This window comes from Polypterus senegalus, chromosome 17 (genome assembly GCF_016835505.1).
Source record: "Polypterus senegalus isolate Bchr_013 chromosome 17, ASM1683550v1, whole genome shotgun sequence".
In the NCBI taxonomy this organism is placed as follows: domain Eukaryota; kingdom Metazoa; phylum Chordata; class Cladistia; order Polypteriformes; family Polypteridae; genus Polypterus; species Polypterus senegalus.
Window position 1 is genome coordinate 9,087,952 of NC_053170.1, and position 27,531 is coordinate 9,115,482.

Genomic DNA, 27,531 nt, shown 5'->3' on the forward strand with positions numbered 1-27,531 from the left:
TTTATTATATAAATGTTATCAAATTATTTTAGAAAACACCACAAAATATCACAGTGTTGTTTATTACTTAAAATATCTCACAAAGATACTGCAAACTGTAAACTTTTGTAAGAAAAATAAAATGAATAAAGTGTTTCTTGTTTAAATATATTCTTGATATTACAAATGAAGGGATTCATTGGTAAAACATACATTTTTACATTTTTAAACAATGTGTCAAGTGTGTAAGAAGCATTCTTAATTTCCTTTTGCCTGGATATAAGAGAAGTTCAGTTCTCCAAAATGTGCTTTAATATGAAACATGAGATATCAGAGATGTTATCGGCAGTAATTCCAGTTATACTGCTTAATTCTTCCAAGATCTGAAACAAAACAATATTGTTTCCTTACAGAAGATACATTTAAATTTATCTTTCCTTTTATAAGATGTTTTTCTGAAGAAATGTTAGGACAGACTACTAACTTTAATCCACTTACTGTATTTACAGACTGTTTCATCTTCAGTAAACCTTAAATTGTTTCTCTACATTAAAAAATTGTTGCTGTATTTTAGAAACAAAGTTTAAATTCTATTTTATTGTCATGGTCAAAGATCATAATGTTAAGAGAGGGAGAGAGAGATCTGCAATAGATAAAAGATCCAGTATTCCTGATTTAATAACCAGTTTGTACAAGGGTGACACAGAAAAATGGGAACTTTTGAAAACCCCAATAAAAATAGAAGAAATCCAACAAAAAAATGTTATTGACAGCAATTGAACCACTACAACTTGCCTTTTAAGAGACAGTAATCCAAATTATCAATGTCTGAAAATTACGTCCTGTAGATGGCGTCCTCCTGTACGTATGTATTCTTCCAATCTGCTGTTGAGGTTCCCCATTGATCGCTGCAACATCTCAGCAGGGATACCACGAATTTCGTCTTGAATTCTTTGTTTCAATTCATTCGGTGTCCTTGGCCCGACTCTTAAGGTAGCCCCACAAGAAAAAATCACAAACGGACAAATCCGGTGATCTTGAGGGCCAGGGAATGTCACCGAATCTTGAGATGACACGGTTACCGAACAATTCTCGCACAGCTGCCATTGATTGCCTTGCAATCGATTACTAAATTACTAAATGGCGAGACTGTTTACAGCTCAAGGTCCCTGTTCTGCAGTGCTGCCAACTGTACATGGCTGCCACTACGCATTTCAAAAGTTCCCGTTTTTCTGTGTCACCCTGTACAAGTAGACAGAGTACCTTACTTGCTCACCTGAGTCCAGGATGTGAAGTTAACAATGAAAGCACTGACTGAAATTACGCTCACAGCTAAAAGCATGCAATCTTCTTTCACTGACAAAAACTTTATTCTGCCAAAGGAAAAAAAAAAAGTGTATTACTTAAAATCTTACCTAGATTTACTTTTGCTTATAAATGTGAAATTCCAAGACTTGTCTGTTTCTTTCAAAATACTAATAACCATATGGTGTTCAATACTATATAAGTGAAATTGACATTTCTTAGGAAAATATAAAGTATGAATCCAACATAGCACTATATGCTGTATAAATCCTGTAACAACCCGCCTCTTCATATGCACCTTTACAGAATATATTAAACTTACTTTGTTACAACATTTTGAAGCTTCTCTCTAAAACTATTGGACATGTGATATTTCCTTTTTGGCCCGAGGTCACTGAATTTGCCACTCAATTATTTCTTCTAGATCTGTTTCTAACACTGGGAGGGCCTGGTTTGGTTCCATGAATAACAGGAATTGAAACCTTTGTATCCTCTGCTTAGCTATTGATTTCTCGTATAACTGTGGATTATGTTAATTGACAATATAGTAGTTCAATATTTCAAGCCAGAAAATGTTGAAATTAACTACTGAAACTTTACTAAATTCTGAGCAAACAAAATCAGGCCAGTTTATCTTTTCATTTGTTTTCAGTGCTCATTGTGATAATCCACATGCCTTGTAAAACTGAAAATTGATTTGTACTTTGTAATATAATTATAGAAATTATTTCTAAAAATATTATCCAGTATGCTGTATAAACTTATTATTTGATATTTCTCTCAAGAAACCTTACTGGCTTAGTTCTAATATTAAATGTAGCCCGATAAGAACTGAAGTCTCATACTGTAGTCTAATATTAAATGTAACCTTTGGACTTCAGTTGGGTTTGAGTTTCCAACAGCTGTCACAAGTAGTTTCTGATAAATTGGATTCCTCTGTAGGTAAACAAACTGAAGAACCGCAAGGCAAGTCTTATGCACATCTATAATAGGGACAGCAGAGTCATTATATCCTGAAAAATAAACACACAACTAGGTAAATAACCATTTGGGGTGAATCACAATGAGGAACACATGTATTTAAGAAATAATTACATAACTGAAATCAACAGAATCTAAACATTGTAAAAATCAATATTTAATAAGGAAAGTAACAGTGGAACGTCTTGCACATTTGTTTTATAGAACCCAGTGTACTCCTGCAGAAGTGCTTGCAAAATAAACATCTGTCTACCAATCTATTTTCTAACCCACTTAATCCAAACTCGGGGTCACAGGTGGGAAGTATTATTATGGTAACACTAGGCACTAACATGCCCCCAACTGGGCACCAGTTAACTGCACGGAGCACCTGCACGCACAGAGCCATATTTAAAGTGGTATGTTAAGCTAACATGAATGTTTTGGGAAATGGACAGAACACCACATACAGACATTAAGAAGAATCCACAGAAACCCACCGAGATAGTGAGCAGTTCAGGTTTTGAACCCAGTTTCCAGGTGATTTGACTGAGCAGTGCTAACCACCATGTTACCCAGTAAATCAACATACATGGTTAAAAAAATCTTTTAGATTGTCATATTAACAAATGGATATTGGAATGTGAAGAACTATTCACTTACACATTATAGTAAAACCTATTGCCAGGTCATATATGTTTCAAATTTACTTTATCACACCTACCCCAGACTTCAAGCAGTGTTTCAATGTACATCAGTGGATTTTGGACATTGAGAGAAAAGTTTAGTGTTTTAAGGATTCTGAGCTCGCTTTCCAAAATTGTTTCCTTCTTATATGAAAAACCCAAAGACCTCAGGACTGTAAGAGCTGTGTCTGTTTTATCGAACTGTAAAGAAAAGATGTAATTAGCTATTTGCAAGTGGTAGACATTACAGACTTATTATTATTATTCACAATTATTACTCTTGTGTCTCTAGACCAAATCATAGTCTTTGGTCCTTCCTTTCCTGTTAAGACATCTCAGCATGCTACTTAGTTATTTTCATTTTTTATGCATTCAGACCTAATTATTTGTGATTGCTTGAGATTATTTAAAAGGTCTTAGTAGGCAGGAATACTCTTCCTTTCCATGTTGTAGGCTACTGCTCTGTGCCATTTAACCTTTAGCTGTAGTCAAAGTAAGCACATCTTTGATTAATTCTTTGCCCACATCTTACCATTCTCATACATCATAATGATTACCTTGAACACCATAGGTTACAGAACGTTGTACAATATTCAGCAATATTATCGAGAGAAAACACACAAGGAAATAATTGTGCAGTTCAGATTTTCATATAATATATTATATATATATATATATATATAAAATATTGTAAGGGATAACATAAAAACATTTCAGTCTTTCCTCTTTTACCAGAAAGTGGAAAAAGTCAAAAAGTACCTTGCAGAAGTCCATAGATGGAAATGCCTCTAAAATTTCCACAAGTTACTTCCTCTTGAATCAAAACATTACTCATTTGATAGTCTTCCTATCTCTGCACCTAAGGACATACTACTACTACCATAGGGCAGGAACCATCCCTTGCCAAGGCATTAACCCACCAAAGGACACACATCTATAACGGGCCAATAAGGAACCTCCAATGAAAAAGCACATCTTTTGAGCAAAAGGGGCAAGTAAGGTACCGGGGAGACCAAATAAATTCCATACAGAAAGCAATCCAGCAGGGGATCAAATTAGGGTCCAAGAATTGTAACGTAACGTAGCTACACACTGTGCTAATATGTGTCACTGCTCTCTTATCACATACCTAATTATTAAAAAATGATGTACTAAACAAATAGGATTTGACTTTCCACAATCATGTACTGAAAAGAGACGCATGAAGAGAATTAATTTTGGGAAATATATTTTACAATTTAGTACAATATTGTGCACATGCAGTGCAAGAACTTGTCAATTGACTTAAAAGGATGATATCTTTTGCTTACCTGTCCAATCTGATTTGCAGCAAAACATGCAAATTACTGTAAGTTGTACTTAGAACTTACTTACATTGCATCTTAAAGACAGTTTGCTTGTTATTTGAATGCAGGAGAAAAGAAGAAGGTTTATTTCTTCAAACAGCTTCTGCCCCAGAAACTCTTGAATATCTTTTTGGGTCCCTGGAGCATCATTTGCGGAAGCATTATAAAACAACGTCTCAACATGTTTTATCATATACCTGAGAGAGTAAAAAACAGCTTTAGTTATTATAAATTAAAAAATAAAATAGAACACAAAGACACATTTATTTATTTATTTTTTTTACCTTTCAAATATTTCTATTGTTTGGAATTTAATGAATGGTTCCAGTTTTAGTTCTTCACATATTAGGAAAACAAACTCTGCAAGACAGATGTAAAATATATAAACAGAGCACTGTGTTAGTCTCTACTTAGCATACCAGTCTAATGACCTCACAATAAAATTTATGTCTGAACGTTAGTCTCTGAAACACCACTACTGCGATGGAGAATTCATGCATGTTTTAAATACTTATTACTGAGTGTAGGCTTTTTTTTTTTTTTATATATATTCCCTAATGATCCCTTAAAGAATTGTAAGTACGCACTTGATTAATTAAAACTGTTCAGTAAGGCTGTTTTTCTTGCCCACTTTCATGATGCCAGTTGATTTAAAAGGGTTTTCAGTTATACTTCATAAATTGCAGGGACGCCCTAGTGTTGTGACTGCCATACTTTACCACAAGGCCTGTCAAAATGTCAGTTTTTTATTCCATGGCACGTTGCACATTTAGTACATCTTCGGATGTTGTATGGCTTCACTACCGTCTACAGGATACCTTTTAATCTATTTCCATTTTTTTTACACTGACACTGAATTCCAACATAATTTTGAACATTTGAACATTAACTGCGTTTACATGGCAGAAATACATGAGCACATTAATAGATCTTATTATAGATTTTAATTTATCAAGAACCAGCCATGAATGTCCTCCAAAGGATGCTCACGCATACCAAATAATTAAACTAATTTGGATGTCCTAAGGATCAAAATCGAAACTGGAGTACCCAAAGAGACACACAGGGAAAACATGTAACATCCACACAGAGTGATCAGAGGTCATGACTTCAACATGTCTCGATTGTGCCACCCATTTTGTCTAGGCACAAGAATTGCAAAGGCACCTTAAGCTTTGCTCTGGAAACTGAATATTTCTATCTCCTTTACATGTGGTAAGCATCATTTTTCAATCTTACTGCCACAGAACCCTCAGTGGGGATTGATCAAATGGTCATACACTTGACTTATATATTATAAAAAGCTGGTGGAAATTCTGCAGAGCCGGATGGCCTGTGGTTGCTGCATTTCTCTTATTGTTCTAAATGGGCTCTGATGTTTGAGCTGCGTTTCCCTCCTAAGATTTGGTCAAGCAGTTCTCGTTTTACCTTTTTAACAGGGCCAACTTGGTTGGGGTGGGTGTTCAGGAGGTTGGGGAGTGGTTATTATTATTTCTATTACAAATGAATGTTTATTAATCTTCAATACATGCATAGATATACACTGAAAAAATAGTTTACAATATTTCTTGTGAATTTGATATAGTTTTTGGATGCGGAATGTACTACTTTTTTCACCTGTCAATTAGTTTTTTTTAATGTTTGCACACTACAGATAATATACATAAATATTTTATTTTAATGATAATTTGTTTGAATACAATATTTCCTAATGTTAAAATCCATGTTTAAAGCAAAATAGCTTTTTTTTCTGATAATAAGGCCAGAATATAGCTGGAATTGAACATGGGGACGAGTCTGAGAGACAGTGAAACCACGAGAGATGAAAACTTGCCTCATCCAGACAGGACTTTCTCTGGGTACAGAAATAGAGAAGAGAGTTTGAGGCATATTTCAAGAAAGATGAATCCTTGATTTACTGCACTGACGTAAGTGGCCTAGTGCAGAAACCTGGCAGAGATTACAAAGCAGAAGAATGGACACTATTTATAGACTCCTCTAAAAGAAGCCTTAAAGGAATACTTCTTCATAATGGTAATAAAAAAGCGTCAACACTTGTTGCCCATTCTGTGCATTTGAAAGAAACCTACAAGAACTTTGAAAATCTTCTCAAGAGAATTAACTACAATGAGCACTGCTGGTTCATATGTGGGGACCTGAAAGTTCTGTGTGTCTTACGGGGTCAGCAGACAGGCCATGCAAAGTTCCCATGTTTTCTCTGTGAGTGAGACAGCAGAGCCAAGGACTGGCGTTGAGTTCATAAGGAATTGTCAGCTAATAAAAAGTTACAGCTTGGTGCCAAAAACCTCATCAGACCTAACTTGGTGGGTCCAGATAAAAGTGCTACTATCACTGCTTCTTATTAAGCTTGGTTTAATGAAACAGTTTGGCAAAGCCCACTCAAAACATGGAGTCCGTTTTATGTAGTTGTGCTAAAATATTCAGATTTGGGTCAGGCTAAATTGAAATAGGGCATTGTTGCCATACCTGATATTAGAAAACTGATTTCTGATGCAGATTTTGATGAATTGCAATGAATAGCCTGGATTTGAACATAGCACCTCAGAGCTTGAAGTGCAAAGCCTTACCAGGTACACCACTATTATTATTATTATTATTACACCACCAATATTAGCCCTCGGTTAAAAAACAAGGTACCGTAATCGTGTGTTATAACCCCGCCACAGGCACATGCAAGAGAAAAACGTCATCGTTTTTTACATTCATTTATTTACAAAACCAAAACATGAGTACGTAAAATTTGGTTTCTGATTACTTTTGAAACAGGACTTCTGTAGCGACGTTTCTAATGCCTTTAAGCAATGGCGCTATCCGAGTTGCGTGGCGGAGTTATAACACGCAAGTATCAAAATAAATTACATACAGAAAAGAAACGGTACTTCTGATATAGGCTACCCGATTTACCAACAGCATTATAAATGAGTCCCGCCGTGTTATTAAATTTCTCCCCGCTAATACAGCTAGTTAGTTATTAATGGAGAAAGGGGCAAGGGCAAAAACCTGCAATTACAACGGGCCCGTCAAGATTTGAGTTTGGAAGGAGAAATAAACCATAAACCAGTTTGTCTCATTTCACAATAAAAAAAAAAGTTCATTCGTACATTACCCAAAACTGCGTCTTTGCTAACCGGGTATAAAATTCATCCTACACTACAAACTGCTAGAGAGGCTGCCCGCCGCCCGCTTGTGAAGGCCGCTCACCCACGAGCCTCCTCCGCTTGAAGCTTCCCGCGTGCTCAGACACGCGCTCATTGGCTGCCTCGCTCTCGGTCTTCAGCTTCTGCAGCACGTCCGCTAGCAGCTCCCTCGGCGTGCTGCCGAACTTTGGCATGTCCGTCATTTCAGCTGTCATGGATCATCCAACCTGCAAGGGAAAACGGCCAAGTTACGAATGTTGGAGGCGTCGAAGCGGCGCCAAGCGGACCTGCCTCCGAGGATCAGCTCACGTGATGTGTTTCCATATCCCGCTGGACGCAGACGGATGAGCGGCCAAGTAGACACACTGAGACGGTGAGTTTGACAGACCGCTCTGCCTTCATCGCACAGCATTAATAGATACCAGGATTAGTCGTCAACTAGAATATCTGATAGGAATGGAGCAGCTTTGTAGATTACGGGAACGCAACCGAACGTCACACAGAGGTTAATTAAAGAGATGCCCAAACATTGCCCAGAGCATCACACTGCCTCCGCCGGCCTGTCTGCAATCTTAAGGCCTTTTTTAACAGCATCATTGGTCCCCTGTGCAAAAAAAGTGCGCTGGTGCCCCTGTTTTGACAGCAAAACAGAAACATACATAAGCATCAGAAACATCAAGGGCCCCTGTCCTCCTGGGGCCCCCAGCCAGAGCCCATATGTTAAGATGGCCCTGCCTGATGCCATCTCTTTCCAAGGTACACAAGGCACACACACCCAGCTGACACTGTGATGTACTGAAAGAAAATGTGCTTCCTGAGACCAGGGCAGTTTCCTCTATTGTTTTATGGTCCAGTATTGATGTGCACATGCCCATTGTAGGCACTTTCAATAGTGGACAAGGATCAACATGGGCACTCTGACCAGTCTGCAGGTGCACAGCCCCCATACATACACAACAAGCTTGCAATTCTCAGAATGTTCACCATTCTCATGTGGCCAGCATTAAGCTTTTCAGAAATTTGTGCTGCAGTGTTTCTTCTCTGGGATCAGACCAGTCGGGCTAGCCTTCTCACCCCATATGCATCAATGAGTCTTGGGTGGCCATGACCCTATCGCCAGTTTACTGGTTATCCGTTCTAGTACCATTTTTGGTAGATACTAACTGCTGCATACCAGGAACACCCCACAAGACCTGTCGTTTTGGAGATGTTCTGACCCAGTCGTCTAGCCATCCCAACTCAGATTTCCTGCTTCAAGCACATCACCTTCAAGAACTGAATGTTCGCTTGCTGCCTAATATATCCTAACCGTTGACAGGTACCAATGTAATGAGATAATCAAGGTTCTTCACTTCATTTATAAGTGCTTTAAATGTCATAGCTAATCAGTGTATTTGTCAAAGATTCTGCCTGCTACTTCTGGCAAAATTGTGTGCATAAGTGTTTCAGTCGTCTTGCCTGATAACAGCTATTGAATGACAGATTAAGCATACATGTACAGGGGTGGAACTACCATCAGTGTGTTCTGGGTCTGGCCTTTTCACTTCTAACTCAACCTCTAGGCTCGACACTTGGACTATCCACATTCCATCTTAACTCGATAAAATCAATGATTGTTCACATTCCAGAATCAAGAGTAGGAACAACCATGTAGCTTGAAATGACAGGGCGTTCGCAAGCTAAATACAAATGTTAGATCAACTCTCATTTGGAGAGTTCTAGTTCTTAAATCACCTGTGAGGGTCTTAAACTGGCCTTGTGTGCATACCATTTATTCATTATCCAACCGGCTATATCCTAACTACAGGGTCACGGGGGGCTGTATAATTTAAGTGACAACTGAAAAAAGTTATAGGTATTATAAGTTTAATTTTAATTAGGTTACACTTTAACACAGATAGGAAGAGTGGTAGTGCAGAGCTGTCATGCCTGCCTCACAGCTCAAGGGTCTGCATGGACTTTACTAGTTCTTTCCTTGCGATTGTGGAGGGTTTTCATCAGTGAGTGTGCTTAACTGCAGATTATTACCTGTGTTAAGACTGAATATGGAAAACGTGTCAGTAATACTTCTCAATTACCAAAAAATATTTAGTCCTTCAAGTTCTGCCCCTTTTTTCCTTCCCCGACATGAACACCCAGAGATTTAACATTGCAACATTAGCCACTACACCACCAGATCACAAAACATCTAATGAAGGTAACTGAATTAATCTTAAACAGATCTTTTATTTATATGCTTATCTTACTGGATTGCACACTCCCACTACACCTATGTGATTCTGCCAATGACAGTTGGTGTGGTGTGGTGTCCCGGACTTGAATCCTGTACCTGGTCACTGTCTGTGTTGAGTCCCAACGTTTTCTCTTGGAGAACTCAGGTTCTTCTCACGCATTCCACATGTTTGCATGTTATGTCAAAATGTGGGACTAAATTGGCTGTGTTGTAATGTTTGTGCATAAGTAAGCTCTGTGATGGACGTGTGCTTAATTCAGAGTTATTTCCTACTTTCCTCCTAATGCTGCCCAGATAAGCCCTGTGAATAAGAACTGAATTTAGCAAGTCTGAGAAGTTTATTATTATTTTTTTGTCTAGTTTTACCTTATGTCATGGGACCATATATTTAAGTAAATGTCTACAATTAATTTATTTTGTTCAGTTTTCTTCAGGCATCTATTTATTTTCTATATTTACTTTTTCCATTCCAGAGTGGTGGATTTAAGGAGTCTGTGCTGGCAGTGTTAGATTCAAGGAAGAAACCCACCCTGTATGAAGCATCAGTCCATTACAAGGTACAGTAGACTGATACAGACAGTCACACTAAACAATAACAGTCAGGCTTTGTGCACTTATTGAAAAACTGGAGCAACCATAGAAAACTTGCAGAATGTGGAAACTCCATGCAGGTGTTGGCCCAGCCAAGAACCGAGCGCAGGTCCATCTGGCTGTGAGAGAACGCACCACTCACTGTGCTGCTGCTCTGTTTATTTCCATTGAATGAACTGTCTAGGTGTCTCTGTCTTTGGTATCAGCTGGACTGAGTAGTTTTAGTCTTCCAGCTCTCTTATAGCTGACTCTGATTGACACTGTTAGGCTTTTCAACTCTCAGTAAACAATTGATAACTGTGAAAAAAAGCAGGAAGTAAAATAGGCTTTCGAGCTTTAGTGGTAACAGATAGATAGATACTTTATTAATCCCAAGGGGAAATTCACATACTCCAGCAGAAGCATACTGATAAAAAACAATATTAAATTAAAAGAGTGATAAAAATGCAGATATAACAGACAATAACTTTGTATAATGTTAACATTTACCCCCCTAGGTGGAACTGAAGAGTCGCATAGTGTGTGGGAGGAACGATCTCCTCAGTCTGTCAGTGGAGCAGGATGGTGACAGCAGTCTGTCACTGAAGCTGCTCCTCTGTCTGGAGATGATCCTGTTCAGTGGATGCAGTGGATTCTCCATGATTGACAGAAGTCTGCTCAGCGCCCGTCGCTCTGCCACGGATGTCAGACTGTCCAGCTCCGTGCCCACAATATAGCCTGCCATCCTCACCAGTTTGTCCAGTTGTGAGGCGTCCTTCTTCTTTATGTGCCTCCCCAGCACACCACCGCGTAGAAGAGGGCGCTCACCACAACCGTCTGATAGAACATCTGCAGCATCTTATTGCAGATGTTGAAGGACGCCAGCCTTCTAAGGAAGTATAGTCGGGGGTTTAGTGCTTCATATCTAAATTATAGGCCCTTAGCTTTAAATTGCAAATTAATATTCTAAAACGTAAACCAATATCCATCAAATTATAACTATTATATGTCCACATACTGTATATATACATATAAATATGTCCATATGACATTTTAAATTATAATTATTAATTATAATTGATAGATTTTCATACTTAGTTTAGTAATTATTCAACTTTCTCAAATAATATTAAAAAGGTGTTTTGCATTACATTGACATTTCAAAATTATAACTTGTGCCATATTATAGTCAAAATGATTTTTTTTCTCTACTTATGTAAATGTTCCATATAGAAAAGGTGAAATGTGAAAGGATGTAAAGAAAACAATCATTAAGGTGAAAAACATTTGGTTTTAATGTAACCCAGTGTAAAGAAAATATATAAATATTTGGGGCTGGACAGTGGCCCACATTCTTTGTTTATGGAGTTTGCACATTTCCCCATGTCTGTTTGAATTTTCGTCACAGTAATCTGATTTTCTTCCCACACCCCACAGACATGCTGGTTAGGTTAGCTGGCTGTGGTAAAACGGCCCATTGTGAATGCATGTGGGGGTGTGCATGGCCCTGTGATGGACTGTCACTCCATCTTTGCCTGGTTCCTGATGCTGATTGCCAGTTGGGTTAAGACTATGTAAAACGGAACACAAGATGAACATAAAGTGTTGGGACGTCATCCGACAACCCTGTTTAACAGGGCTGGAAAATGAGAACAGAAATAAAAAAAAATGGGACGTATGGGTGCAGAAGTCACAGCCAATCCTGTCTCAAGTAAGTCTCCAGGTTTAGAATGAGCACAGACCTCTGGAAGGTGTGGGCTTCTGTGGCGGAAGTAGTAGTGATGTCATTCCTCTTCTGGTCCTGAAGCTTCTGGACTGTGGACAGTGAGAAAGCATACATTGACACCATCCGTCGTTTAAATCTACTTGCTTCAAATTAGGTTTACAGGTATCTGATTCCTATTTTAGCAGCATCTGTTGCAAGTCAGGGACAAACACTGGATGAAACATCAGTGTATTGCAAAGTAAAGCACAATTGTGTACACACTAACCACACATGAATACCAGTCTACAGTAATTTAGAGTAACCAATCAAGCCGATACATTAATCTTTTGAATGTGGGGAAAAAACTCAACAAAAACCCAGGGTGTCCTGGCAGCATGGAAAAGATGTCTGTTATTATATTTTACATTGACTAAACATAACATTCATAAACCTGCGGGGATCTTAGGCCTGTTCCAGTAGCATTGGACACAAGGCAGGAACCAGACCTCAACAGGGCACACTCATACACATACTAAGACTCGCTGTCATACAGGGCCAAATGGGAATCGCCAGTTAGGCTATACAGAATATACTGTATATACTTAACTAAAAAGCCAGGGTATGTAGAGAACTTTTTATACATTGCGCAGCTGCCATATGATTGGCTGATTAGATACGCAAATATTCTTAATAATTTGCACAGAAGGTGTTTCTGAGTCAAGTAATGTATACATTTAAAAAATGCCTCTTCTTTGATCGCATAATTCCCCTTTACAGTTATAATAAACTGATTCACAGTTCAGCATAACTTTCTAACTGTGCTGTTAATCGGCTGTCGTGCAATGTAAACCCGCCAATGCACAAGTTCCTTCATTTATCCTCCTCGGTTATACTGTACTGTACTTGAATACTTTCTACCGCTGCTCTCGTGGAACTCTTCTTTGCGGCGTTTGTTCCCGCTTTGACGGGGACATTTAACAGGGTTGCACGTTCTTCCTGGATACGGGTGCGGTGACGCAGCCATGAGTTTTGAGTGGCCCTGGCAGTACAATTTTCCGCCTTTCTTCACGTGAGTTACATCGCTTAAGTCAAGGCACGCTCACGCGCCGATGCGGTCCACGTACCGCGGAGCTGCAGGCTTTTCGAGGCGATCTCCTTCACCTAGATCGTGCCAGCTATGGGACTCCACTTCCTGTGTGCTCATCCTCGGGGAAGGCGAGCCGCTTGCAGCCCCAGCTCTTTTCCCTTCTCGGTGAAGTCTCCTGGTATCAGCAGCACTTCGGAAGAAGAGGCTTACGTCTCCTGCTCAGCATCAGGCTACTAAATGCGCTTTGGAGCTGTGAGAATTAGCGTCGTTATCGCAGGCGCTGAAACAGTTTGACGTAGACGAGTTGTAACTGTAGGCTTCACAGAAGAGATGTCACTGCTTCAACTAGTTCTTATTTTCTTTCATTGCTTTTTATGTATGAAATAGATTACTCACTACATTGCTTATGTTGTTAGCCCACCATAACCATTTGCATTGTGTATATGTGCCACTTTGTGCTTCAAAATCGAGAATGCTATATCGGTATAAGTCAGTAATATGATATCTTCCTTTAATACGTTGCATGCTGTGTTGTTTGGATGAGATCAGAGTAAACGATTAGGTGCCTGTTTAGGTTGACTCAGTGCTCACTGGGTATTATATTAGCTCCTTCAGCTTTGTTGTGTGTTCTAACAAACTTATTTGTCTTTGGCAGACTCCAACCAAATGCAGACACCCGGCAGAAGCAGTTGGTCGCTTGGTGCTCTCTGGTGTTGACCTACTGCCGACATCACAAAATCTATACCCTCGATGTAATGGAGGCTCAAGAGAGTCCGATATTCAACAATAAGAAAATAGAGAGTATCCTTTTGCTTTCAGGTATCTGTTGCCCTCCGGTTGGCAGACAAAGCTCACATATTTGAAACCACGGCTTCAGTAAGAGATATTTGACGTTTGCTTGAGGTGTCAAACATGGAGTTAAGGGAATGTCCTGACGTGAAAGTGCGAATACTCATTTGATAAGCCTTGTTAATAACGTGCCATGTCTCTTAGGATGGTCTGCTGGCTGACCTTTGAACTTCAAAGTACAAGTTTGGTATTTTTCAAATCAAAGTTAATCATGGTATATATTAATTAGCCAAGTAAAATTCTAGAGTGAAGAGCATTTTATAAATTTTGCAAAAATTCCTTGTCTGTTCTTGCAGCTTACAAAGAAGATGATGGGTACATGGGTCCATAGCTGTCACAAATGCTATTGAGTATCAGTCCTCATCTTTTTATGTTAATATTGCAAAAGCATGTATCCATATTGTTTTAAAAAAGACAAAAAGCGCAAAGCAGAATATTGTTTGACATTCAGCTATTTTAAAAGGAGATTGCACTTTACTCCACTGCTGTGTCTTTCAGGGCCAGGGGTGTCACCAAGCGATGTTACTGACACTGAATGTTGATGCCAATCCTTAATATGATAAATGTGCATATCTGTCTGTTATTACAAGCCATGGCAGACCATACCCACTTAACAAAAACAATTGTAGAAGCAAAAGTAGGAAAGTAAGCAACATAGAACTTAGAGTGGGGTCTTGCTGAGGTTATCTTAACTCCATCCATGGTGGAGGCTGTGAGTAGACTATTGAACAGGAAATGTATTCATACCTCAAGAAAAGTAGTTCCAAGCATCTGTGATAAAATTATGAATTCTAGTGTCCTTTTGTTCTCACAAGGATACCTATTTTCCTAAATCAAAACCTTTACTTTCTTAAAGTAGACATATTTGGTAAGTTTTCAAGGTTTCTCATTCACCTATGGATTTGTTTACCCATTAGTTCCATTGTAAGCAGCAAGGGCTGACAAGGAGAGATTCAAAGAACGCCTCACTTTAGAACACATTTTTTTGTGGAAAATTAATATATACCATGACAGTGAAGAAATAAGTTTGACTTGAGAAATACTGAACTTCTCCTTTAAAAGCACAATATTGATACAGGTCTTATATGGGACCTCAGCTAGTTTTTTACGTGCCTCATCTCTAAAATGCATAGTGCTATTGTCAAGTACCTTGAGATGATGATCACTTTAAAAAGGTTCTGCATTTAATAAAAGTTACTACAAAGCTTAACCTACAGAATGGTTAATTGCTTCACTTTACATGTCGTCTTATAGATGATGATTTGGACTTAAACTTTCTTACAGGCTTTCTTGGATTCAATTGGGTACGATTGTTGTTCTAATTCTCTGAAAGCAGTAAAATAACAAGCGGTCAATAGTCAGATCTGACAGACCTGTTTAATAAGCAAGAATTATGGACAACAGAGTGTATTCTTTCAGACAGGACTTGGCCACTACATTTTAAATTCCAGTTGTTACCATCAGGTCACAGGCTCTAAGGCTTCATGGATAAAAAGCAACTGGCGCAAATACTCCTTAATTCTAAATGGTTTTAATAAACATCCACAGGCTTAAGTCACGGGATGAACAGTTAGCATTTGCGTTAATCATCATTCAAGTTCATATGCTGGTTTAATTTTGATCTGTAATAGGTTTGATCTTATGTTTCACCATAGCTATTATGTATTGTATTGTATTGATTTGTACTAAATTTTATGTTTGTTTGGCTGTGTTCTTTGTGATGTACTTTTAAGGTTATGTCATGATCGCTCTATAAATCCTGCCGACGAAGCAAATTTCCCTCTTGGGACAAACAATTGAATTGAACTTGAGTATATTGTTTTACAAAGGCTATTCAACGGCAAATAAAAAAAAAAAAAAAAAATGGAAGGAAAACAATTTGTTTGTGTTGCATGTATCTACCAGAGGTTAAGAACTGTGTAAGTAAGAAAAAAGTAAATGTTACACTTCCCGAGAAAATTTTGGAATATTTTATCTCTGTTGTTCCTTAATTTAGCCAACAGGAAAACTCCCAACAGATGCTGTTCAAATTATTTTTGAAGAGCTAAGAAAAAAAGGTGAGTTTAAGAATATTTTGACAGCCATTAATTTGTAAAAGTTTTGCACATAATTGTTAGCCACTTTCCGGTTATTATTTAATATTTGTGCAAACATCCGTCCGTTTTTTGAGTTTGTATTTTTCTATTAATAATGTTCCTAGGAGCTAGGACTGATTCATCAGCAGCAGGCACATGGCAGGACTAAACTTTAGAAGGTATGCCGTTTTATTTTTGGGCACACACTTGATCATGCAAATATTAGCCAATCAGCTTAATCTAGTTTACAGTCACCGGGCGTGACCCTATGTAAACAACAGAGGTTTATAAGGTCATTATTGTCTCATGTGTAGAGTAAAGTGAAATTCTTACTTCATGCGTGCAACTGGCAGCATGTTTACACTCTTGGGCATCATGACTGGTGAGCATCACAATCTTACCTTGAAATATGTCCTCCAAGTCAGGAACCAGACCTGGATAGGGCAGCAGACACTTATTCAGACTATGCCAATTTAGAGCTATCCATTAATTTATTTGAAATACATTTAAAAATACGTAGACAAACCTGGAGAGAATATCCCTGTTCTACAGACATCCACTAGGCCGGGAACCGTGACCCAGCAGCACTAATCATGGCACTGTCCTTATCCTCTTGAATTAGCTTTTGACTCTACAATATTTCTAAAATGTATATTTGATTATAGAAATGTACTGTATATGAATTGTGTTCTAGTTCAAATTTAAAAATGTATATTTTAAATGATTATTTGTGACTCATTTGTTTATGTTATTTAGCTGATCATTTTATAGAAAAGCAGTTTATAGCTGAGATGTATATTTTTTTATTTATTTAAAAAGTATACGTGACTTGCTTGGAGTCGCATAGTGATTTAGTTTTTGCGAAGGGACTGGCAAAATTAAAACTTAAAAGTCCATTGTTTTGGCTGCTAAGCCAAAAAGTCAATAGTCTTTCTTAAATTGCTATATATTGCTATATTGTTTTATATTTCTGAGATGGAACAGCGGGAAGTTCAATTTTATTGTCATATGTACTTGGTACAATGAAATTTAACATAGTCTCCCCAGAACAGTAATACAATACCCGCAAAAGGGGCGCACACACAGGTATTTACATTATATACTGTGTGTTTTTATACATGCAGACATACATACAGTGTTTTTAAATAATAATTCTTCTTTTAATATATGTTATTACGACCGGCTGTTCAGTGAATTAGCGACTTGTGGATAGAAACTGTCCCTGAATCTATGGGTGTGAGTGCCAATGTCACTGTACCATTTGCCAGATGGAAGGAGTGAGAAAAGCAACTGTGATCTCTAACTCAGCAAGTGTTGTATATTTCTTGAACAGCAGGCAGCAGGGTGCTGGTAATGTGCTGTGCTGCCTTCACCACCCTCTAGGACTTGAATTAGATGGCTAGCTCAGTCAGTGTGTGTTTGTGTGGAAGTTGTACATTCCATACCATTTTGTATTATCTCATGTACTCCTGCGTCTTCCCACATCTTGAAGAACTGTTCATTAAGTTAATTACAGACTCTTAACTTGTCCAGCTACAAGTGGGCCCTGCATAGACTAGCTTCCTGTCTTGCTTACTGCCCAACTGTGGGCCTATCTCGGGGCTTGACTCCCTGTAACCCTTTATTAAAGGCCACATCTTCTGACGAGGACAACACAAAGGTCTTTCAGAAGTAAGAGCTGTCTATGAAGTAGTAGTTGGTTTATTCTGATTTACAAAACCAGAGCAAAGGCAACTTTTATGTAATTGGTTTTGAAAAACCTAATAAATAATTTCTTTACATTTGCTTTTATGCATTTTTATTCAATCCTTTTGATTTCTTGTTTTTTTTCTTAATGGTGATGCCATACAAGTGTGTTGTCTAGAGCATCTTGCACTGGGGACTGTCCGTGTGGACTTTGCATGGGGTTTTTCTCCAAGTACTTTAGTTTTCTTCTCACATTGAGCAGCAACTGGTGTGTTTGTGAGGACAATAGACTGTCCCTCCATATGGGAGAGTTTCTGCCTCATTGTGATTCTGAATTGGATCAAGTGTATCTGAGAATTTGGTTTTCGTGTAGGGTTTAACCAAAGACAATGTTACTACCTCCGGTTCTTGCGCCATGCTAGTGGATATTTTATGTTGGGGCATCGCTTTGGTGCAATTTGACAAAATTCAGCTTTTTATCGTCTCTCTACAGGCAACCTAGAATGGATAGATAAGAATAAAAGCCGATGTTTGATAATGTGGAGAAGGCCAGAAGAGTGGGGGAAACTAATATACCAATGGGTAAAGGGCCTTTATTTGTTTTTACACATTAAGTATTTTATTTAGTAAGTAAATCTTTAAAGACTGCATGTTCCTGCAAGACTTGTATGATTTTAATTATTAAAATTAAGGAAAAGAGGTTAAGTACAAGCAGATACTGAAAGTAATGTTACAGTGGCAGGCACCCTTATTTTTCAGTGGTTCAGTTTTTAAACTGTAGATTTCAGATGGCTTTCTGGTAAACCTTCTGTTGTTATAATTTATTGAAAATATATTGTATTATAATTTTTCAATTCAATTTTAAATGACTGTTAAATAAATTATCCAGAAATTAAATTCACTCTATTCTCATTAAAACCTTTAAAATGCATACTTTCTTAAGCTGAAATAGCAATGCAAAATATGTTCAGTGCATACATATTAACTGATTTCTGTAATTCAGGTATCTAAAAATGGAATGACAAACTCCGTATTTACACTGTATGAACTTTCAAATGGAGACGACACTGTAAAAGAAGGTATGTTTTTCAAGTGGGGTCTTCTGCAGCCCTAAATCTAAATTTGTTCATGCGTGAGGCAAACCTACACTTTAGCATCTGTGATGTGTATTGCACGGCCCTTTTCATGACTAAAATGTCATTTATCCATTGGTATCTATTGATGACTTGCATATGCAGGGGGGGGTGACAGAAATAAAAAATATATATTTAAAATCTCCAAAATAGATGACTAAGGATGAATATGCTGTCTAATTCAGCATATGTTTTCGCATAAAAATGCACCAAGTCTGCACTCTTTTTCTATAAAATAGAGTATCTGTCTGTATGTTTGTTCCCTGCACAATTCTACACCCTTTGACTGTTCTGGACAACATTTTGCACAGTTGCTGTCTAGGACCATATGGACAAGTTAGACTTGGAACCCAAAATTTTGACCCTGATGGGGTCACAGTGATTTTTTTTTTTTTTTTTCATGTGCCCTACAGTTTGCACTCCAGTGCCACCTGCTGGCTCAGGGCAAGTGAAGCACCTGAACAGACTGAAGCCAAACTAACAGATAAAATGACCAGAGCTTAAGATTACTTACTCAGGCAGCATCGTGTGCTTCTTTTATCTGCTGTATTGTAAAAGTGGGCACTTTTGCAAGGGGGTCTTGGATGAGGTTTCATCAAGAGTGGAAGTCCAGTGAAACACAAAGGACAACCAAAGGGTTGTTGTTTAAATCCTGCTTTATTGGCTTTTCTGCGTAATTTAAGCACTTCAAACTGTCCACCTTCAACTAAGAGGACGAGTCAGACATGAAAGCATTTGTGGTTACAACCCAGTAAGGAGTTAACTGCAATTCTGAAGTCCAGCTGGACCCAAAAAGAACAGATTCGCGAGTACACAAACATTAATAGAGAGGCAGTGTGGGATGATGGATGGGACAGCTCGTGTTTTATAAAATGGCGGCTACAGTATGTTGTCCATTTACATTATTATTTAACTTAACAAATACATTTGTGACATATTTGTGTGTGAATCAATTCCATATTTCTACTTTATCTGTTGAGGTTCCAGCTGCAGAAATACTACAGACTTGACTGCTTTTAAGTATTTGTTTTGAGGATCAGCAAACACTTCAAAACTTTTCCTTCGTATGGAGAGGCAATTTGGAAATGTTATTCTCGCCTGGGCTGTTAGCACCCATGTGCCATACGCTCTTTTAATGTAGTCTTATGTCGACACTTCCACAGCCTTGCACGTAAACCAAATTATTACTTATTACTGCATATTTAGCAATCAATCAATCAATCAATCAATCAACATTTATTTATATAGCACATATTCATACAAAAAAAATGTAGCTCAAAGTGCTTTACAAAATGAATAGAGAAATAGAAGACACAATAAAAGATAAACATAAGTCAACATTAATTAACATAGAATAAGAGTAAGGTCCGATGGCCAGGGTGGACAGAAAAAACAAAAAACTCCAAAAGCTGGAGAAAAAAATAAAATCTGTAGGGGTTCCAGACCAAGAGACCGCCCAGTCCCCTCTGGGCATTCTACCTGACATAAATCATCATATTTTCATGGAAGGACCTGATGATGATGGTCACGTAGACTTCTGGCTTTCAGTCCATCATTGTTGGAGCATCATGATGCTTTGAGTAGGTGATTTGAAAATCATCTCAGTCAAAAGTACATTTGTTAACATCTATTCAGATTACGTGACTTGCTGACACTGTGAGGGAAGCAGGAACTGAACTGGCAACCTCGTGCTTCAAGTTTTGTGTCTAATCAACTATACGTCTCTACTTGCCTATGTGCATAAAATAACTGAGCACTTAGTTGATGATTCAGCAGAATGGCACGTTTCACAGACTGTACTGCCATTGCCATTGTCCAGTCAATATTAAGAAAAACATTTTAGTAAAATGTTTCCATGCTTTATTGTTAAATTGGAACATGTTGCATTGTTAATCTTTTATGGCAATGCATAAAATCCCTTAAGTTTTGGGGACTAAACAGAAAATTAATTGCATCTCTTTAACACCTGGCAGTTTGTTACTCTGGGTGTTTCTGTCAATACCAGTACAGATGTAAATGACAAGTTATTAAGTAACAATTTTTGATTCCTCTGTTTCTTGTTCTACTCACATTCATCACATTTAAAAAAAGTTTGTTCTTCCACCTTTTGTAAGATATCCCATGTTCGCTCGTTCCACTCCTTTTTCCACTGCTGAGAAACTCCTCTGTGCTTTTATTACGTCCCGCATGGACTACTGTAACGTCCTATAGGCAGGTACCCCTTCTGATCTCTTATCGGAGTGCCAGTTGGTTCAGAGCTCTGCCACAAGAGTCCTTACACAGACCCACAGCAGCGAACACATCACAGTCAACCTGCTGCGTCTTCACTGGCCCTCTGTGTCTTACAGGACTGAACATAAAATTCTACAAATAATGTACTAAAGCTTTAAATGGCCTTGCACCGGACTATGCCAGTAACCTCCTCCATCACTCTGCTCCTGTCTGCCCACTAAGGTCCACTGATTGCGGTAATCTCGTTGTGCCCCAAACTCAGTTGTGTTCTTTGGGTGACAGAACCTTCAGCTCTATGGCACCCCGACTTTGGATCGACCACCCTACATGAATAAGATCAGCCGACTCAATTCATTCTTTCACAAAACAACTTTAAACTTGTTTGTTCGGGAAGGCATTTTAAGTCACCCTGACATTCTGACCCTTCTTTCATTTTAACCCCTCTATTCAGATGCCCAGGAAGGTTTGTGTTTGTACCACAAGTGATATTATTTGTTCAGGAGTTTCTTGTAGTATTTGTGTTTTATTCTGGTTTATTGTCACTTATTCCGTGTCAATGCTTTGTAAATCCGCTATTTACCTTTATTTATTATTTTTGCAGATAGATAGATAGATACTTTATTAATCCCAAGGGGAAATTCACATAATCCAGCAGCAGTATACTGATACAAAGAAACAATATTAAATTAAATAGTAATAAAAATGAAAAAAATTAAAATAAAATGAATGTTAGCATTTACTCCCCCGGGTGGATTTGAAGAGTCGCACAGTGTGGAGGAGGAACAATCTCTTTAGTCTGTCAGTGGAACAGGACGGTGACAAAAGTCTGTCACTGAAGCTGCTCCTCTGTCTGGAGATGACACTGTTAAGTGGATGCAGTGGATTCTTCATGATTGACAGGAGTTTGCTTAGTGCCCGTCGCTCTGCCACAGATGTTAAACTGTCCAACTTTAATCCTACAACGGAGCCTGCCTTCTTAACAAGTTTGTCCAGGCGTGAGGCCTCTTTATGCTGCCACCCCAGCACACCACCGCATAGAAGAGGGCACTCGCCACAACCGTCTGGTAGAACATCTGCAGCATCTTACTGCAGATGTTGAAGGATGCCAACCTTCTCAGAAAGTATAGTCTGCTCTGACCTTTCTTACACAGAGCATCAGTATTGGCAGTCCAGTCCAATTTGTCATCCAGCTGCACTCCCAGATATTTGAAGGTCTGCACCCTCTGCGCAGTCACCTCTGATGATCACGGGGTCCATATGTATCAAATGACATATATGCTCAGTTATTCTTTCTGAATTTCTGTGAAGCGCTTTGAGCATGGGAAAGGTGCTATATAAGTGAAATGTATTATTATGATGATTTCATTACGTTTTCTGATATAAAGATTCTTATGTTGATGCTTTATCTACTGTACATTAACTTCTAGGCCTTTTCTTAAACAGCATGTTGGTGATGAAATATCATATAACAGAAATTTTAAAATCTAATTCAAGTCTATGAGTTTAAATTATATTTGATGTATCTTTTGACTTAATATGCATTTCATTTATACAGCTGGTTTAGCAACATAACCTAAAATATCCTCCTCAAAGGCACTATAGCAGAGTCACTGCTCTGGAGTTAACATGGTGACTTTTTAGTTGATACCCCAAATGCTGAAATACTGCCTTATGTTATCTTAGGGTCTTCATTTAACTCTTTCAGGGCTGATGTTGACTTTTGTCGAAGTTCTGCAGCAGAGGACAGTACTTGGCTGTAGACTGTGACAAAACTCACCCTTATGTTTTAGTTCAACTCTCTTTGCTTGAAGGAAGGTTACGTAGCTTTGTTGATTTGACCTCGATTCCCTGCATGTGCATGAGTAGTGTAGAGCAAACAGCCTCTAAAATGGCAGCGACATCTGGTGAGAGACTAAAGCAAATGTGCAAAGCAAAATAGCCCATGGACATCTTACGTATTATTTCTGAACTGGACTTTTCGGAGTCCGAGTTTGATGCAAGTGATCTGGAGATGGAAAATGAAAATACGATACCTGCATCAGTCTATCGGTCCCCAGCTAATTGTGGTGCTGAACACATTCGTGTAGCGGATAAGCCTACAGCAGCATTTGCCTAGGAGGACCACCACTTATGATGACAAGGGGTACAAACCATATTGCATCACACTGCAACTGCCACCATCGCCCACCTGCTTTCCTAAAACAGATTGGTAGCCGGCCTGACATGCATTCCTGCTGGCCATTGAGCAACCCCTGCTCAGCCACTGCTGCCAGAGATGCTGAACAGGCACCAACAGCAACCACAGCACGTACCAACAGATGTTTAATGTTGATATCTTTGTGTGTTTTTCAGAAAACTGAGTTTTTTGGAAAAAATATTCAGCCCTCAAAGAGTTAAATAACTAAATAAAAAAAAAAAAAAATCACTATAAAAAAGGCCATCCATTATCCAACCCGCTATATCCTAACTACAGGGTCACAGGGGTCTGCTGGAGCCAATCCCAGCCAGCACAGGGCGCAAGGCAGGAAACATAACCTAGGCAGGGCGCCAGCCCACCGCAGGAAAAGGCCACCAAGAGAGCTAAAATGAACTTTTAGATTTTAGTTGCTCTGTCTAATTAACATGTGTGACAAATGCACACTTCACTCTTCTTCTTTTTTTCACCAGTGAAAGCAGCGCTTGAGTTTAACCCACGCTGTCTGGTTTTATCCTAGAATTCCATGGACTGGAGGAGTGGATGCTCCTAAAATCCTTACAGGCTTTGCAGCTGGAACAAAAAGCAGAAATCATGGCACTCAATGATAGCAAGGGTGTCAAGTTCTTTTGATGAAGACTTCAGAAAGATCACTGCAGGTGTCAATGGAACTGGCAACAATGGAAGAGCAGTTCTTCTGAACGTGTGTTTGTGCCGTCAAAAAAAAAAGGAATCCCGGCTACCCTTTTTTTTTTTTTTTCTTTCCTCTCATACTGTAAAGTGTAACTGTTGAAGCTCCCAGTGACAATATCAGCACCCACTGATCCAAATGAAAAGCTTCATGTCAGACTTTGTGTGCTAAGTAAATGGTGAATATGTTTTTATGTCCTTACTTTGTAAGAATGAGTGTGAGAGGTGAGGTATGAGGTGTCGATGTAAATATTATAAGAATGTGAAATAGGCATTTTGGACTTTCCCTGATTTGCAGATTTATTCTTAATAATGGTGATTTCATACTCAAGGTGCTAATAAAGAAGACATCTGAGACTGAGGTGATGGCTGATGGAGTATTTGCTTATAAACACTCAGATGGCAGTTTGGTAGACAAGCTGTTGTTTCTGTGATAGGCTTACCACTCGGTGCCCCTATTGTCACATGTCATGTCAAAGGACAGGTCACTGCAGCCTACCTGTGGCAAATTCTGAACTAAAGTAACATGAAATGGTCACCCCTTCCCAATGCTAGTCAAGTGGTTTGAACCAAACAGCAGCCTTACGTTTCAGTTTTTGCGCAGTTTTCTGTTTTGTAGTGCTGCAGTTAGCAGGGTCTTTCTTGAAGAGGGTCTCATATTAACGATTATTTTATCATCTACCACAAAGCAGGGTTACAATGGTGTGTGTGATGACATTGGCCACGAAAATATGAAACCTTGCTATTCCAAAACTGTAATAAAACGGGTTAGTCTGTTTTTGTGATTTTATTTCATCACTAGCTGTGCTACCCGTCTAAGAGCAGTTGAAAACTAACTAATCAACGTAGACCTGTGTTAACATTTGTAGTGGACCATCTGTCTGGAATGTATATTGTAATGCATGTAAAATGCACAGAATTTGTCATTTCAACAGATGGTGCATCACAAACATTTGTAGCAATAAAATACATTACTACAATTGTTTGCGATGCGTCATCTGTTAGAACGACAAATGCAATACGCCTTCTTAAAACAAATGTTTGTGCTGTGCCATCTGTTGGAATGGCAACTGTAACATACTGCATATGTCTCTGTTATATGAGGGGCAGTCAAAACAATTGTGGTATATAGCGGGAGACACGTTGTGGAGGAGAGCGCAGCACACCTGTTGACCAGTTACAACCAGTCTGGATTGGTTTCAGCATGTAGTACTGTTATAATTACCGTTTGAGTTAGATGTGTGTGTACTCATTCGGCGCAATGTCGCAGTTCGTGCTAACATCAACTTCATGAGCAAACTGGGGAAGTCAGCTTCAGATACCCTAGCATCACTTACTGCGTTTTGGTATGGGATTTGTAAAAGTCGTGTTAATGTTCATGATGAGAAAACCAATCCTGACAAGTTTGTTTCGGTTCACTTCTGTTACACTCTCTCTAATCTTCTTCCTGTGTTTGACAAGCTACTGTTCACCACTCCACATTTATCCAAAGTGACGTACAAAAGAGGTCAATATGACTGAGTAAGCATTAGTCAAGGAGACTGTTTGGGAATAACTGTGACAGGACAAGGTGACACAGTTTATCATCACAAGAGCTCAGAATAATAAGAATAAGATAATAAAACCTAACGGCTAACGTCAGTCAGACAGAACGCTACTAACCAGGAGAGTCTTTAAACGCTTTTTAAACTCGTGGAGGGAGTACGAAGTTCAAATGAAGGTGGGCAGCTTGTACCACCAGCCAGCATTTACACATGAAAAGAGTCGGGACTGAGATTTGATGTGATGCAGAGGTGGCGTCACCAGGTGGCATTCATCAGGAGACCCGAGTGGTCAACAAGGGGCAGAGGACCTCACCAGTGTCTCTGTATATACAGGTGCTGGACCACTGACAGCCCTGTAGTCAAACATCAAGGAATCGAACTTAATACGTGCCACTACAGGAGACCACTGTAGTGATCTGAAGAGAGGAGTGATGTGTGCCCACCTCACCTGATTAAACACCACATGTCCCTCTGCTTTTTGAATTACCTACAGCTGCTTGGTGACACCAGAGAGTTAAGTTGGGTCAGATAGACAGCAAACACACTTTAATGTGATAAGGTGGATCACGGCACCAAAAATATTGAGAATCATTGCAGTATAGTGAACTTGTCCTAAAACAGTAGAATCTTTTGCCAGGCAGTGTGGCATAGTGATTAAAGCTTTGGACCTCAAATCCTGAGGTCATGCCATGTTATATACTAACCCACATAATCCAGATCAGGGTTTTTGGGGGTTTGGGGCCAATCTCTGAAACTATAGGGTGCAAGGCAGGAACAAACCCTGAACGGGGTGCCAGTCCATTGCAGGGCCAAAACACACTCCCAGACCAATGAAATGCCACCAAGTCACCTGTCTTTGGACTATGGGAGGAAACCCACGCAAGCATGGGAAGACATTACAAACTCCCCGCAGGAGGAACAAGGGATGCAAACCCTGAACTCCTTGAAGTGAGGCAGCAGTGCTACCATTGTGCAGCCATGCTGGCCCAAACCCTGAGGCTGCGGGTTCAAATCCTGCCGCTGATGGCACTGTGTGACCCTCAGCAAATTACTGCACCTGCCTGTGCTCCAACTGGACAAGCTAAAGCAATGTCATAGGTTGTATCTCTCCTGTTGTAAGTCCGTCTACTCCAAAGCACAATCGATGAACTGCAAGGACGTCGCTCTGCCAGCTTGCCTTTAAGGGCTGGGGGCAGTGCCTTAAGGTGAGGCATTGGTGGCTCTGCCTCTAGGGGTGGTCTGCTCACCAAATACAAAAAGCAGGAGAACAAAAATCCATCCATTATCCAGCCCGCTATATCCTAACTACTGGGTCACGGGGGTCTGCTAGAGCCAATCCCAGCCAACACAGGGCGCAAGGCAGGAAACAAACCCCGGGGAGGGCGCCAGCCCAATGCAGGAGAACAAAAATATTGACATAAAAACTAAAAGATGTCAACTCTGCTATTGGTACTATCAAGACCAAGAGAACCATCCAGTTTGTAGACTGGTGTCCCACTGGCTTCAGAGTGGGTATCAACTGCCAGCCTCCTACAGCAGTCCCTGGTGGTGACCTGGCTATGGTACAGAGGGCAGTGTGTATGTTGAGCAATGCGACTGCCATCGCAGAGGCCTGTGCCCGTCTGGATCACAAGTTCGATCTCAGGTATGCCAAGAGGGCCTTCGTTTACTGGTATGCTGGAGAGGGAATGGAGGAAGGAGAGTTCTAAGAAGCTTAAGAAGACATGGCAGCTTTGGAGAAGGACTACGAGGAGGGGGGAACAGACAGTGTGGGTGAAGAATATTAAATAGTTCAAGAAACATTCTAAAAAGGTAATAAAATTGGCATTAAATATTTAGTTAGACAAAAAATAAAAATAAATAACAATATTAGTATAATGGATAATAATGAAAACTGAACCAAAAATAGACATAAAAAAAGGAAGTTAAACATAAGCCACAGGAGGAACTCTATAATGTAACAAAGCCATAGTGACTACTGCACTGGACCTTCATTTATAAAGCTGCTGGTTCAATCCTCACCTCGGCCTTACTGGGTGTTCTCGAGGAGACACTTCAGTTTGGGCTCCAGTTGTTAGAAAAAAAAGTGTAGAGTTGTA

General features: G+C 39.2%; 2 protein-coding genes across 4 annotated transcripts; one reads left to right on the forward strand and one right to left on the reverse strand.

Annotated features, from left to right (window-relative positions):
• Positions 1-46: 46 nt before the first annotated feature.
• On the reverse strand, positions 47-7,804 carry cntd1 (cyclin N-terminal domain containing 1). 2 transcript variants are annotated; one of them, XM_039739561.1, is made up of 8 exons: positions 7,744-7,804; positions 7,499-7,661; positions 4,561-4,636; positions 4,305-4,473; positions 2,969-3,131; positions 2,153-2,297; positions 1,256-1,352; positions 47-362 (listed from the first exon to the last, which is right to left on the reverse strand). In XM_039739561.1, exons 2-8 carry the CDS (start codon positions 7,647-7,649, stop codon positions 270-272), a joined length of 894 nt encoding a protein of 297 aa, XP_039595495.1. In that variant the 5' UTR covers positions 7,650-7,661; positions 7,744-7,804; the 3' UTR covers positions 47-269. The 2 variants fall into 2 exon arrangements, with proteins under 2 accessions (XP_039595495.1, XP_039595496.1); XM_039739562.1 differs by lacking the exons at positions 47-362; positions 2,153-2,297 and having other exon boundaries at positions 1,275-1,352; positions 7,499-7,804.
• Positions 7,805-10,160: 2,356 nt separating this feature from the next.
• Positions 10,161-24,250, forward strand: vps25 (vacuolar protein sorting 25 homolog). 2 transcript variants are annotated; one of them, XM_039739568.1, is made up of 6 exons: positions 10,161-10,224; positions 13,685-13,830; positions 15,882-15,935; positions 18,133-18,221; positions 18,643-18,718; positions 23,719-24,250. In XM_039739568.1, exons 1-6 carry the CDS (start codon positions 10,202-10,204, stop codon positions 23,829-23,831), a joined length of 501 nt encoding a protein of 166 aa, XP_039595502.1. In that variant the 5' UTR covers positions 10,161-10,201; the 3' UTR covers positions 23,832-24,250. The 2 variants fall into 2 exon arrangements, with proteins under 2 accessions (XP_039595502.1, XP_039595501.1); XM_039739567.1 differs by lacking the exon at positions 10,161-10,224 and adding an exon at positions 12,902-13,011.
• The last annotated feature ends 3,281 nt before the right edge of the window (positions 24,251-27,531 follow it).